At 36.9% G+C, this 15,356-nt stretch overlaps 1 protein-coding gene across 2 annotated transcripts in view; it reads right to left on the bottom strand.

Annotated features, from left to right (window-relative positions):
* The window catches only part of TPCN2 (two pore segment channel 2), a 43,724-nt gene that overhangs the window by 15,115 nt on the left and 13,253 nt on the right, over positions 1-15,356 (bottom strand). For both annotated transcript variants that reach the window (XM_087719167.1, XM_087719162.1), the window contains exons 8-19: positions 14,807-14,906; positions 14,092-14,157; positions 12,848-12,912; positions 10,249-10,346; positions 9,720-9,801; positions 9,521-9,607; positions 8,885-9,004; positions 7,867-7,926; positions 3,469-3,597; positions 2,251-2,300; positions 1,558-1,657; positions 1,369-1,440 (exon numbers count right to left, since the gene is read on the bottom strand). In XM_087719167.1, coding sequence (XP_087575293.1) covers positions 1,369-1,440; positions 1,558-1,657; positions 2,251-2,300; positions 3,469-3,597; positions 7,867-7,926; positions 8,885-9,004; positions 9,521-9,607; positions 9,720-9,801; positions 10,249-10,346; positions 12,848-12,912; positions 14,092-14,157; positions 14,807-14,906 — 1,029 coding nt within the window. The remainder of the gene's footprint in view (positions 1-1,368; positions 1,441-1,557; positions 1,658-2,250; positions 2,301-3,468; positions 3,598-7,866; positions 7,927-8,884; positions 9,005-9,520; positions 9,608-9,719; positions 9,802-10,248; positions 10,347-12,847; positions 12,913-14,091; positions 14,158-14,806; positions 14,907-15,356) is intronic.

The raw sequence follows: 15,356 nt of genomic DNA, 5'->3' as shown, positions 1-15,356 counted from the left end.
GAACCGGTTGAAACCCACCCCTGACAAATACCATATGCTGTATGAATAATTTGGTACATGGAGAATTTCAACAATTCTTACATGGCTCCTACCTTTTTCATAGCTGAATGTCTTGGTGAGAGCAAATAAATAAGACTGGGGGGAAATTCCTCCTTCCCCAAAATTTTCCATTCAAAATATTTTTTTTAAAAACCTTAAAAGCAAATAGCACCCTATGATTGGATGTTTTGAAATGTTTATAAGTTATCGGGATCTTGTCCTTTAATTTCTCTGGTTCCCAAACCTTGTCTAAATATCAATAAGCATTTTCCTTCTTTAATTTCTTTTTTTTTTAAATCACAAAATATTTTTGTCCATTCCTGAAGTACTCCTGAAATCTGTAGAAGGCTTGCAAGGATAGCTTTGCTTCTCCACTGACACCTAGTCTGCCCTTAGTCTATATTAACTCTGCAGGACTCAATTTATCCTCACTGTGCAAAACACTGTTCCTTAAAAGCAACACAATTAAAGACTCCAACCAGCATGAAACAAAGTGTTAAAAGCTATATTTATGTAGTTACTTACCAAGCACATATAAATTAAAGTAACCAAAACATCTTTACAATCCCCAAGGTATTCACAACTTTTGAGTACTCCTGAGGATTGGAAACTGAACATTGAGAAATTTGACGCGCCCTAAACAGGCCTCATGGGTATCCCTGTAACCCTCCCACTATAATGTCTTCTGATGCTCTCCTACATGGCAACTTACATTTGGAGCTCATTGCCTGAATACTTTAACAGGAATACAAGAGAGAAAGGAAATGTGGAAAATATAAAAGGCATCATTTATCTGTGAAAATATCCCTGCATCTAGAAATATCCTCTTTCTCGGGGAAGTATTTTTTAGGTTCGAAGTATGCCTCTCATTCATTCCCCCCCCCAACAAAAAAACTAGGTATATATTGGTACAGATTACAGTCTCTTTAGCTGACAAGTTAGTTTTCCATTAGTCAGCTGCTCTTAGTATCCCATAAATCCTGGAAGTTCACAGCTCATTCTTAGTCTATGTCTTCTTTAAAAAAAATTTAACAATAGATTTATGCCTATAAACCTAGGGGAGTCCCATCCAGATAAAGCTATTATCATCTGTGTACTGTGTGCTTGGTCAAGTCCAGTGTTAGACAGAAAAAAAGAGATAGAAAGTTAGAGTGGATGGGCAGCCCCTATTTTTTTTTAAAAAAAACCTATTTGATTTATTTATTGAAACAACAGGGTCGCCAACATCCCTTTCCACAAATTGCCAATGTTTCTTGAGAAAAATTATTTCATACTTGACGGAATAAACAAAGAGGCACAAATCAATCTTGTTGTTGTTTTTTTACTTACCACCAAAATTCCTGCAAAGGTTCTTATGTTTTTCACTAGATCCAGCAGTGTACTGGCAACTAAAGACATGAACTTTGGAGGTGGGGTGGGGGGTGGGGTGGAGAAAAGAATAATTTGCATGTTTATTTTTTTGGCATTCTAAGAGAGAAAAGCAAACTTAAAATCTACACCCCCAAAAAATGGAATTACTGTAATGTTTGGGATGATCCGTAAAAATCTGAACACAATCAGCATATTTGCTAGACGAACCATGTCCCATAGAGACAGCAAGCCCAACATTTCAGGTCTCCTAGGAAAACAGAAAAAGAGATTTGCGAGGGGGGGGAACAGAGGGGAGCACCCGCAACATTAAAAGCGGTTGCTCTTTCAATCAACCAAAACATAATTTTAGCCATGCCAGATGTTGAAAAAAGAAAAAACCAAGTCCATATAAAATAGCCTGAATCTTAACCATTAGTCTCCATCCTTGAAAGATTTTGTTGTCATTATTTCAAGGTTAAATATAATAGGATGAAGTTTACACATATTTGCAACAGTTTTAAAGGTGTTGTGATCTGATAGGTCTATACAACTTTTTATTTTTTTAACTCCTTTTTATAAGGTTTCCCTACCGAGGCATACAATATAAATGCTGTGTGGCAAAATCCCAATATTGTAGTCTTTTCTCTGTAGAAACATAGAGCTTGTATTCGCACCCTTTTAAAATACTTCCAAAAGATTGAATCAGTCAGAAAAAAAGGTCATTTTGCACAATGTAAGAACTTCTGCTTTTGAATTTTTCCATTCCAATATTTCAACAGAACATAATCAGCTGTTACTAGAACACACTGCTGCAGAAACCAATTCCAAAGCAACCAAACATTGCTTACTAAGGACACATACCAGCCTGGATGAGGAAACCCATATACAGCAAATGTGGAAACCTCCAAAACCTTTGAGAAAAGAAGAAGTAAAAAATAAAAAAACTATAACTGATTGCGGTGTAACATGTCCATCTATCAGCAAAAGCAAGCAAAGCTAGCCAAATGATTTCCTATCTGAGCAGCCTCTGCAATGACCTTCAAAGTTGTTCAAGAGCTGGGAAAAGATGGGGGGGGGAGAAGGATGCGAGGAAGAAGAGATTAAGAAGTCAATTTGTTCATAATTTGGTCAGATCCACTCATTAGAAATTAATATTATTCAAGTATAACATAGGGAAGGAAAATGAACAATAAAAAACTCAATAAGAAGTTGTTAATTCAAAAGGAAGACAATTCTGAATTTAAGATGAACCTCACCCCCTTCCCCTTCCACAAAATTAGTAGGGTTAAAAAAAAAGTCTACATGCATGCATCCTAGCCTGAAATGAAATTATAAGGGCAATGCTAGGCAAAATATTAAATTAATTATCATTCAATCAATGAGTACTAAATACAGTTAATTTCCTATCAAACATCTCATTTGAAGAGTGAGTTGATTCACATCTACCTATCCTCACATATGTGCATACTATATATATACATATATACCTACATACACACCTCCAACTCTCTTATTTAAGAGCCGTGGTGACATAGTGGTTAGAATGCAGTACTGCAGGCTACTTGGTGGCGCAGTGGTTAAATGCAGCACTGCAGGCTACTGCTACATCAGCAGGTCAGCGGTTCAAATCTCACCGGCTCAGGGTTGACTCAGCCTTCCATCCTTCCGAGGTGGGTAAAATGAGGACCCAGATTGTTGGGGGCAATATGCTGACTCTCTGTAAACCGCTTAGAGAGGCCTGAAAGGCCTATGAAGCGGTATATAAGTCTACTGCTATTGCTATTGCTATTGCTATTGCTACTTCTGCTGACTGCCAGGAGTTTGGCAATTCAATTCTCACCAGCTCAAGGTTGGTAAAATGAAGAACCAGATTTTTGGGGGTCTCTAAAACACTGTGAAATGGTATATACACCTAAGTGCTACTGCTATTTGCACACATACAAAGAACGACATACACAGCCACTTAGAAAAAAGGAAACATGGCCTCAGAAACGATAAAAGAGGTTTTCATAAAGCTCAAAGGAATATCTTTATGAGCTTCCCCCACTTCCAGAATGGAAACAATTCCATGACACTTACCATCAGAACCAAAGTCAGAAGTCCATCAAAGATGTTGCTTGGATAGGATAAATATCTTTTTAATCCCAAGGCCACTAATTTCAGCAACATTTCCAGAAGGTAGTACAAAATAAAGAAACAGTTTGTAACCTTGAAAAAAGAGAGAATGAGTGCAATTCAAATCAGAGCTTTTAGAGACTAACAAGAACAGGGTCTCGTATGGCGTGATTGATACCAAAAGAGATAAGAAGACATCTCGCCCGAACACCAAACTTCGAGCTAAGTTACCCAAATCCTTTTTTGACATGATGGACGACTTCGAATTGCGAGATGTTTGGCGTGAAAGGCATGCAGAAGAATATGACTTTACCTTCTTTTCCGACAGACATCAATCTCTTTCAAGGATTGATTTTGTACTAATTACTAATGATTTACTTTCTAGGGTGAAGAAGACAAAGATTATGGCGAGAGTTCTTTCGGATCATAACCCAGTTTGGATGGAATTGGGAAGGGTAGTCCAGGCAAGAAGGTCTTGGAGGTTGAATGAAAATTTATTTAGATATGAAAAGTATATTAAGGATTGTAAAAAATTGTTATCTGAATATTTTGTTCTTAATATGAATAAGGGTACATCTATGGAATATGTATGGGATGCAAGCAAAGCGTATATGAGAGGAGTACTAATGAACATAAACAAAATACATAGACACAAACAAGGGCAAAAACGAAAAGAATTGGAAGAGGAAATTAAAGGGAAAGAGTCAGAATTAACATTGAACCCAGGTGATATAAAGATTAAGGAAACAATTTCTATATTAAAATCCCAGTTTGATATGCTGATCTCTGACCAGGTAGCCACCAGTTTATTATATGCCAAACATAATACTTTTTGCAACGCTGGTTGGCTTATCAGATTAGGAAAAAAAGGAAAGCTCGAAATGTATCCAAATTGTGTTACAGAGGGAAGGAAGTTTTTCAACAGGAAGAGATCCAAAAGGCATTTCAAGAATTTTTTACAGAGTTGTACAAAGGGGATAAAATTAGGGACATAGACATAGATAAATACTTAGATAAAGAGAAAATCCCCCTAGTTAGAGAAGAACATAGGCACAAGCTGAATCAACCAATAACCTCTGGGGAAATCCTGCAGGCAATCAAACAATTAAAGTTAGGGAAAGCACCAGGTACAGATGGTTTAACAGCTGTTTACTATAAAAACCTACAGTTAGAAATGGTAGAACCTCTCAGAGAATTATTCAATAAAATCCAATCGGGAGGGAAAGTGCCCCCTTCGTGGAAGACAGCGTTCATATCGTTGATACCCAAAGAAGATCAAGATCTTACTCAGCCAAAAAATTATAGACCCATTTCACTACTCAATGTAGATTATAAAATTTTTACTAAAATATTAGCAAATAGGCTAATGGTGGTTATTCAACAATTGATACATACCGATCAAACTGGTTTTATACAGGGCAGACAGATGAAGAGCAATGTTAGATTAATTATTAACGCTTTAGAATACCTGGGAAAGAACAATCAAATCCCGGCCGCATTTATATTTTTGGATGCTGAGAAAGCCTTTGATCGAGTTAATTGGCAATTCCTGCTGAAGATATTGCAAAAAATGCATATAGGAGATAGCTTTTTACGGTCAATTGGTGCAATATATCAGCAGCAAACAGCCCAGATCATAGTCAATGGAAGTCTAACAGACTCCTTTCAAATTGAAAAAGGTACAAGACAGGGCTGTCCTCTGTCCCCATTATTGTTTATTATAACCTTGGAAGTATTGTTGAATAAGATACGGGGCTTGGGCAGTCTAAAAGGGATTAAGATTAGACAGCAAGAATACAGAGTCCACGCATTTGCGGATGACCTGGTTATAATATTGGAACAACCGCAGGAATCCAGTAGGGTCTTAATGAATACGATCAATCAATATGGTCAAGTCTCGGGATTTAAAATAAATTTAGGAAAAACCAAAGTATTAGCTATAAATATGAATATCAAACAGAAGGAAGAACTGGGAGCGATGCTAAGATGTGAGGTAGTTAAAAAAGTTAAATATCTTGGAGTTAATATTTTAACCTCAAATGGGAAATTATATAAGCATAATTATGAACCACTTTGGCATAGTATACAGTTGGAGTTGAAAAGGTGGGAGAAACTGCATTTGTCTTTGCTGGGTAGGATAGCGGCAGTGAAAATGAACATTTTACCAAAAATTTTATTTCTTTTTCAAATGTTACCAATACTTAAAAGAGATGTGAATCTTTTAGAATGGCAGAAGGGTATCAACAAATTTGTATGGGCAGGAAAGAAGCCGAGGGTAAAGATGAAAATAATGCAAGATACACGTGAAAGAGGAGGATTGAAATTACCTAATTTCAAATTATACTATGATGCAGTGGTATTATCTGCAATTAGTGATTGGACTCATTTAACCAATGATAGAATATTGAATATCGAGGGACACGACTTTGTATATGGTTGGCATGCTTACTTGTTATTTAACAAAAAACTGGATAAGAATTTTAAAAATCATATTTTAAGAAATGCTTTATTGCGGGTCTGGAAAAAATACCAACACAAACTAAATGATAAATTGCCCATGTGGGCAATTCCTAGACATGCAATTGAAAATATGAATACAGAACAAAAACACGATAGAACCACCTATAGACCAGTGTTTTTCAACCTTTTTTGTGCAAAGGCACACTTTTTTTCATGAAAAAAATCACAAGGCACACCACCATTAGAAAATGTTAAAATTTTTTAACTCTGTGCCTATATTGACTATATATAAAGTAATTCTCCCACGGCACACCTTACACTATGTCACGGCACACTAGTGTGCCACGGCACAGTGGTTGAAAAACACTGCTATAGACAACTTCTTATTTTAGAAAGAGGGGTGTTGCAATTAAAATCTTTAGAGGTACTTAAAGAAGAGAAGGTAGTTCAAACGTGGTTTCAGTATGGTCAACTACAGGCCAGGTGGAAAACAGATCAAAAAATTGGCTTTGTAAAAGTTGAGGATAATTTGTTTAAACAAATAAGAGATCAAAGCTCAATGCATATAAAGAGGATATACAATGTATTAATACAGATGGATTCTGAAACGGAACTGATTAAGGACTGTATGATAAAATGGGCTCAGAATATTGAGGAACCAATAATGCTGGACACATGGAAAGAATTTGGGTAAGAAATGTGAAATTTACACAAGCACAAAATCTGAGAGAAAAATTTTATAAGATGTTTTATAGATGGCACTTAGATCCCAAAAAGCTTGCTTCTATGTATCCGAATGTTCAGCCTAAATGTTGGAGATGTGGTTCTCTTGATGCTACATATTTTCATATATGGTGGACATGTCGTAATGTTAAGGCATTTTGGATAAAAATATGGTGGATCCTGCAAAATATCTTCAAAAAAAGGATAAAATTCACCCCCCAGCTGTTTTTACTAGATATATGTATTGACTTTACGGCAGCAGAGACTAATTTGGTTCTGTACTTAATAACGGCAGCAAGACTCTTGGTGGCGCAATATTGGAAGAAGAAAGACTTGCCTACAATTCAAGAATGGACTTTGAAAGTTATAAACTTAGCCGAAATGGCAAAAATTTCAGCATATCTCAAAGAACACTCAAATGAGAGATATAAACGAGACTGGAAAAAATGGATTGATTATACACAAAGTAAATATGGGATTAAGAAACTCCAGATAGCTTATGCTTAGTATCAGTAATAACTTAAACTGTTTAAAATTTGGGTAACAGTAAGAAGCTGAGATCAATGTAGAGATATTTTAGACTGTGATTGTCAAAAAGTTATACCATGTATGGGCTCTGGGAAGTCGGGGGGAGGGAAGGGAGGTGGGGATCTAGGGGAAGGGGGGGAGGGGGGAAACATAATATGTGTTAAATTTTAAAGTACATGATTGCACTTGTATACTGTGGCTTTTTAATGTTAGTGTTAAAACAGAACAAACCGAATATATTGGAAGGTAATAGAAGTATACCGAAGGGAGGAGCTGAGTGAAAGAAGAAGGAGGGTGGAGAGAGTGAGAGAGAGGAGGAGGAGAAGGAAGGGAGGGAATGGATTAAGAGAGGGAGTGATAGGGTTAGGGTTAGATAGAGGGGGAGGGGAAGTAGGTGTAGAGGGGTATGTGAGAAAAAAGAATGAAAGTTGGAGGGGGTTGAAAGAGGGTGTATGGTGGGTCAAGGTGGCATATTCGGTTTGTATTGTAGGGGGCATTTTCTATACAAGTGAGGGCTGTGTTTATTACTCAATGTTATATGCCCCGGTTATGCACAGTAAACATGTGATTGTATAGAATGAAACAGAAATAAAAAAATATTATGCAAAAAAAAAAAAAAGAACAGGGTCTCGTGGGAATAGATGGACTTACCCCTAAAAAAAAGTCATCTCGCAGAGCAGGTGGCTTATCTGCATCTATTACCATGATTCCCTGGAAAGGAAAATGTTCACAGGTTATCAGAGGCAAAATAATCGTAGTACATTAAGTGGTGCATCTAGAACAGGGCTATCAAACTCACGTCATCACGTCGTCATCACGTGACGTATCAGGACTTTTCCCCCCTTTCACTAAGGTGGGGGTGGGCGGGGCCAGCACGTGACGCTTCCGGCCTGCAGGCCGTGAGTTTGACACCCCTGATCTAGAACATATAAAGTAGCCATGAAAAATTACAGTCTAGGGAAAATATTAGTCAACCAACTGACTACTATTTGTTAGATACAAAGTTATTACATCTGCATGCCAATCAACTCTCCAGAAGGTTTTCTAAGCTAATCCCACCAGTCCTATATGAACTAGTCACTGAACTGCCTTTTATTTGACTCCTCAAATAATCTAAGGGCACAATGTCTTATAGAAAACTATCAGGCCTATAACATTCTGGAACACAGTGCTAGGCTACCCCCACAAGGTCCTGCTTATATACAATTGCAAACATGAATATCAGCAAAGCCATTGGATAAAATATCTGACCATGACTAGGGAAATCTAGGTTTTAAGATACAGCAGGGCAGTTGCATAGCCTCAAACTAATTTATCTCACACAGTTGCAAAAATAAAATAAAGACATCAGGCCAGCCCTTAGCTATTTGTAACAAATGAGAACAGATAAGCAATGTATTGATTATAATTGTTTTTATAAGTTATCTGATATGGCTTCAGATCATTGTTTCAATCTTCTGCTTGTGGTGTAAACCATAGCAGGATGCTGGAACTTTAATCTAGGCCTCCTATATTCTTCTGTGGATCAGATGAAACTAACTTACCTAAAATGATTAGAGATTTCTTAATAACTTTAAATACTTTTCTTAAGTATTTTTCTTACATACAATATGGAAAGAATTTTCGTAATAAAGAGAAAACGCTACTTCGAATGGCATCATATACTTACGCATACACAGGAAATATTTGCTAGTGCTACCACGTTTCCTAAATATCCAAAATAGTCGTGACCAAAGATAAACTGAACTCGTCGTAAGAAGGGTGACTGATAATCTGGTTTGGGAGGACGCTGAAAAGAAAGCAGCATAAAAAAGTCAGGAACTATTTTTTCAGGATCCCTTTAAGAAAATGTGGCCCTGGGATATTGTCTGAAAAGGGCATACTACTCCATCAGCTTGATGCATATGCCTGAGCAATGTCTATTGAAAGCACTACTGGTAGTTCTCGACTTACGACCATAACTGAACCCAAAATTTATGTTGCTAAGTGAGACATTTGTTAACTGAGTTTTGCCCCATTCTTCCACCTTCTATTGTACAGAATTTCAAAGTGGTTTTACAACAGTGCTACAGGAGAAGAGAAATAGTAGGTAAAAGCACCAGCTAGGAATAGCCAATAGAAAAATGTGAGTCTTCAAGCATGTTTTAAGCATACTTAAAAGCACGGTGGGTACCACTATAAAATATGTCCAATTTCTTGATATCGCCAAGAACTGTTTTTCAACTTCATTACATATCTAGACTGATTTAAGTATTTAGAGCTCACAAGTTTATATAAATCACATCAACAATAGCTAGTCTCATACCTCTTTAACTTTATGCTTGTCAAGTTCATCAAAAAGTGTCTGAAACTGAATAGCCGACAGTCCTCCTGGCGGACAAGATTCAAGCTTCTGCACATGGGACAGAAACAGGAATGTATCATACAGATTTCATGGGTCGGTAAAAACAGTATCTTTAAAACAAACTAAAGTAATACATACTTAACTAAAAATGATGTCCTACCCTAATTATTGCTTCTTTGCAATAGGAATCCATTTTCACTTTCTTGAGGACTTGAAGAAGAGCTTCAGATTGGACACTCAAGCTAGGAAACCAAAAGCAGAATATATGGGAAAGTGGACACTCAAAACTAGGAAAGCATAAACCACATAAACCTTCTGCTGTTCATCCTTCACACAAACACATCTTGTGCATAATGATTCACAATTATTAATTTGAATTTAACACAGCATAGCACAGCACATGAACAAAAGGGTTCAGCTGACATAGGCATATATGGGACTGATTGGGGTAGATTGTAGGGGTGATACCAAAATATAATTTTATCACATTTTATTTCTCTATATATTAAATTATTGTATTTTATTCCAATTTCATTTTAAATTGTATTTTATCCAATTCCAGTTTAAATTGTTTTTATCAGATTTTAGTAATAATTTGTGCCTGGAACTCTGCACTTTGATATGGCCCCAGGGCTAATCAATAAAGTAAACCAATTTTCCACCAGTTCTTTAAGGTGTCTTTCACTTACATATTTTTATTGATCTCAGTATCTTTCAAACAACAAAGAACTTCAAAGGCAGCCCGGATTCCCAAGCGTCTCCGGAAAAGCGATGACTGAACCGATTTCTAGAAAAATATATGAAAAGAAAGCCTATTGAAATTAACAGAAGAAAGATACAGACAATTAGTCCAACAGATATTTATATAAGCCATTACAGAGGTGGGATCCTACCAGTTCGCACCTATTCGGTAGAACCGGTTCGTCAAATCTACCGAACCGGTTAGAAGAGGTTCCACCAGTGGACCCGGAAAGCAGGCCACACCTACAGAAGAGGTTCCAAAAAAAATTGAAACCCACCACTGGGCCATTACTATGAAATATAAAGTTACAGAATGTTTTGACGCAGCAATTATTAAAACCGAAAGATATGAATCTTGGTTTTGCCAGAAGTACAAAATCAGGATGGCTAGAAAGGAAATTAATATTATCCAACTATATACTTCTTAAATTTCTCAATATTAATTCAAAGGAATTATGAATATGAATCTCCTGAAAAAGAAGTCACCTTCTGACATACTGCAGAGCCAAAGATAGATACCACAGGTGGCTCCATTCCCCCTTTTTGTGATACCCAAAGACCAATACTCAACAACTAATAGAGGCTAATGAAAAGCAAAAGAAGGACATGTAAACTGTGTGACAGATTAAAACATGGAAAAATGTTTAGCACTATTCCTATTCAAGAGAAAATGTTCAGTCCATATACTGGAAATATCACCAGTATAGCATCAGCACAGTGATTAATGAAAAATTAACTTGTTTCCATTAACCAAAGTTTATCCAATATTTTAAAAAAACAACCTGGAAGTTGAAGAAAATATTGTATTGCATACAGAAAGGAAACCTATCAGTCTTATTTCAAATAATGAGGAAATATAACCGTAATTCAAAGGGCCAATGTGAATGACATAGTTAAGACAAGCCTTGTAGAGGAAACTCTTTTTATGCGTGTTTATATAGGTTTTCACTGAATGTAATTCTGTTGAAGTACATGTTAGAATGTATTTTGTATTGCAACAACTACAGAGTTATTCAGCCAGTAGATGGCAGTGTTTAGTTTGCATCTATGGTTCGTTTTGTTCTAAAGAGTTTTCTGTAATAGTTGAAACTGTTAAGCAAGTCCTAAGGTGACCATACACTATATACTTTATTTGATCTGTATGGCTATGTAACCGTCCTCTGCTATCAATCTTTATGGCTATATAATCCTCTGCTACCATTTCTATATAATAAAACAGAATTTCTAACAAATTCATATGTTCAGATGAAATGTTCCAGCTAACAAAATATCAATGTTGATTTCTATATTATGTTGAAATCTATATAAGCTCAGATCATTACACTTTTTGTTAATTTTTCACTACATGTTGATTACATTTTGTTTATGCAATGGATATTATATTAATTCTTGTTTCTATAATCTGAGAAGACTAGAAACAGAGGCTGTCTAGAAATAGAGCAGTGTCTAGAAATCAAGTAGGAGAAACTTCACCTCATTGGGGAAATCATGTCATATAAAAAGAACTTTGGAAAAGATACATGCTGGACATTTGAAATATATAATCTAATCCTATCCTTTCAGGATTGTAATTACAATACCAGAATTATGGAATGAGCAAATATCTTGCTGAAAAATGCCCATTCACCATTTTAGTGATTATATTTGTACCCATTTATATAATTGTATAATTATAATTGTACCCATTTAAGGGTAAAATTCCTTTCACACAAGAAGTAGGTCACAATCATCATCACAATAGGACAACCACTAGTCTGTGCAGGCATTCAAATTCATAAATCATGGTCACAATGTTGACATAGGGGCAGCATTTTCCTCCATAGCAGAAGTTCAAGTTCAAGAATATGATGTTTGTAAGGTCTCAATTGTATCTATACCATTTCATGGTGAGAGCCATGATGACACAGTGGTTAGAATGCAGTACTGCAGGCTAATTCTGCTGACTGCCAGCTGCCTGCAATTTGGCAGTTCGAACCTCACGAGGCTCAAATTTGGCACAGCCTTCCAGTGGTTGGTTCCGGATCCCATTGCAACCAGTACGGTGAAACGGGGCCCAGCATCCGCCACATGAACGCGTGCAGCACGCACGCATGCGTCCTTACCTCCTGCGATGTTCTGCGATGCCTCCGTGATGCTCCAGCTGCTTGGGGGAGTGTCAAACAAGCGCTGTACGCTCTATGCGCGGAAGTGCCAAAGAGCTCAAATACAGGTAAGGAGGGCGAGTAGGTGGGTGGGCTCTCCAGAACACCATACCGGAATGGTACCCGGTGCTCCCGGCAGGTACCGGTATGCTCGTACCTGGGCATACCACTTGCAACCCACCACTGCAGCCTTCCATCCTTCCAAGGTGGGTAAAATAAGGACCCAGATTGTTGGGGGCAACATGCTGGCTCTGTAAACTGCTTAGAGAGGGCTGTTATTGCTATTGCTATTTGCTATTCCAGTGGCCATGACATCAAACACTACAATTTCCTATTCAGTAGTCTGAACTCTAATTTAGCATTTTTAAACCATGATAAATTGTAACATTTGTTAAACATCACTTACCAAAAGATATCCCCGAAACTGATTGTATATTATTGCTGTCAACAAGTTCATCAAAAATAAGTTTCCTGTAAAAATATGAAATTGTCTTATTTTTTTTTAGGCAACAGTAAAGTTTTGTTTGTTTTCTTCCTGAAAACTAAAACAAAGCACTAACTCAATCTTTACTTTCTACCCAATCTGAACACATAACTTAAAGAGAATACTTGAGCAATTATGGCACAATCCTTGCTTACTTACTTGTAATACAAAATATAGTGACAGTAAATTGCCTGCGGAAGAGCAAATGCAACCCTCATAAATTATTAGGAGAACCTAATAACCCAGTACTGGGAAGTATGAATCACCAATTACATTGAAAACAAACTATATAAATGTCACAGGATTGTGTTATACAGACACATGTTAGCTCTACAGTGTCTTGAAAACTTTCTCATAAAACATTGCCAATTAATATGTTTGCTTCTCTACAGCCTTTTCTCTGGACTACCATCCTGGACAAGACGGAATCCCTAATTTTCTGCCAACATTTTGAACATCTCAAAAGACTCCGGGAGTGTAATGGAAATATCTACTGTGAATTCCCCTAGTCCAGAATCAACTACTTACAGCTTCTCTACAGAAGCTCAGGATTAGTTGTATTTCAAATTTCTTTTCCATGGCTTCCTGTCCTAATTACAACCTGCTAGGACACACGTTCTCCTCTGATGCATTTCCTAGGGAAGCTTATAAGCTGCATTTAGGAGCTGTGGTGGCACAGTTGTTAAGAGTTCAGTACTGCAGGCTACTTTTGCTGACTGCTGATTGCCAGTAGTTCAGCAGTTCAAATCTCACCAGGTTCAAAGTTGACTCAGCCTTCCATCCTTTTGAGGTCAGTAAAATGGGGACTCAGACTGTTGGGCGCAATATGCTGAGTCTGTAAACCACTTAAAGAGGGCTGTAAAGCACTGTGAAGCCGTATATAAGTCTAAGTGCTATTGCTATTTATAAGTTTCCAATAAAACTAGTGAAGGCTTCCTTTCCTGCTTAAGCAGACTGTAGCTCTCAAAGCTTAAGAGCAGAATTGACTAGCAACCAGAAAGATAGTCCTTTGGTTGCCTTTATAGTCTTTCCCTTATATCTTCAGTCACACGTCCATTTAGCTATTCACTTTTATGCACATTCTGCAATTACCATCACATGGAAAAGAATGAGTTTACACTGCATGGCTTCTGTGGGTCTTCTATTCAAAGAAACGATCAACTTACCTATTACAGTGAAGAGTATAAAGAAGATGCAATATGCTCGATTCCTAGAATACGCAGGAATCATCACTGTCAAATAGTTAAAAAAACAAATAAATCAGGTTTAAGAAATGTCAGGTTTAAGGTAATAATGTGCTACCAATCCTTAAACAGAGACCTATGTAGCTTTTAACAGTGAAACTCATTTCAGGAACTATTATCCAGGAACTCATCGCTAGCTAACGCAAATGAGGGTCTGCAATTCCTGGTTTGAGTTAGAAGCTACGCAATACATTACAAAGGCCCATTTGATCATGCCAAGTCTTATCTTCATCTGCCAAAAAATATCTCAGAAATGCCAAAAAGAAGGGAACAACTAATATAGGGAGAGATCCTTGGGAAACAGGCAGTCTTTAAATCTACGTAAACAAATATATAAATTTTACCCCCAAATCAGAAGTAAGACAGCAGCTCTTGGTAGACCTGTTCTCAGTGAAGGTATCCTTTGAACAACCTCAAACTTAGTTACTATCTCTAGTTCTTATGATAATGAATTCCGCACATTAATTATTAAATGTTTTTATAGAAACTGGATCAGCATATGAGAGAAAGCAAAGTCATTTATATAGACTTTTCTGGGGGGGGGGAGGAGTAAAATGTCCCTAAAGAATGTAGAATCTCTGAGGTTAGCTACAATATAAGAAGGAAGAGGAAAATATTTTTGGAAAAGAATCCTTACCATCTGGATTGTTCGCAGTTGTCAACAGTACCAGCAATGAAGTCAATGAATCTGTCAAATTATGAAAATATCCTTGCCACTCTTTATCCTGTTGGGCATCCTAACCATAGAGATCCAAAGAGTAACCAATCAAAGGCATTTAAGAGCTATGCACTGTGACCTTTGGCCACCCATTCAATCCAATCAAGTACCAAATACATATTTTGTTTAATGTCTGAAAGGAATCTAGTTTATACAGCCGAAGATAATCAACCCAATTACTTCTCTTGCAGTTGCTTCAGGCAGACTGGTAGTTTTTCAATAAAGTGAATTTTAAAAAATGGCTCCCTATGATCAGGAAGGAATCTTGACATACAACCTTAACAAATGCAAAAATTAAGGGGAAAACAGAGCGGCAAAAGCAGAGATGAGAATGGTGAAAAATTACAGAAGGGGATTAATATCTTATCCACAACTTTCTAGAAAGAATTCAGAAAATGTTCAGGAGAATGACAAGGAAAAGCTGGCAGATCTCAGCTATCAAATTGCCCTTCACATAAAATGCAGAAGT

This window comes from Thamnophis sirtalis, unplaced genomic scaffold, assembly GCF_051295495.1.
Source record: "Thamnophis sirtalis isolate CommonGarterSnake01/CBP01778 unplaced genomic scaffold, rThaSir2_p1.2 scaffold_1, whole genome shotgun sequence".
NCBI lineage: Eukaryota > Metazoa > Chordata > Lepidosauria > Squamata > Natricidae > Thamnophis > Thamnophis sirtalis.
This window is presented reverse-complemented; position numbering and strand designations above follow the sequence as displayed.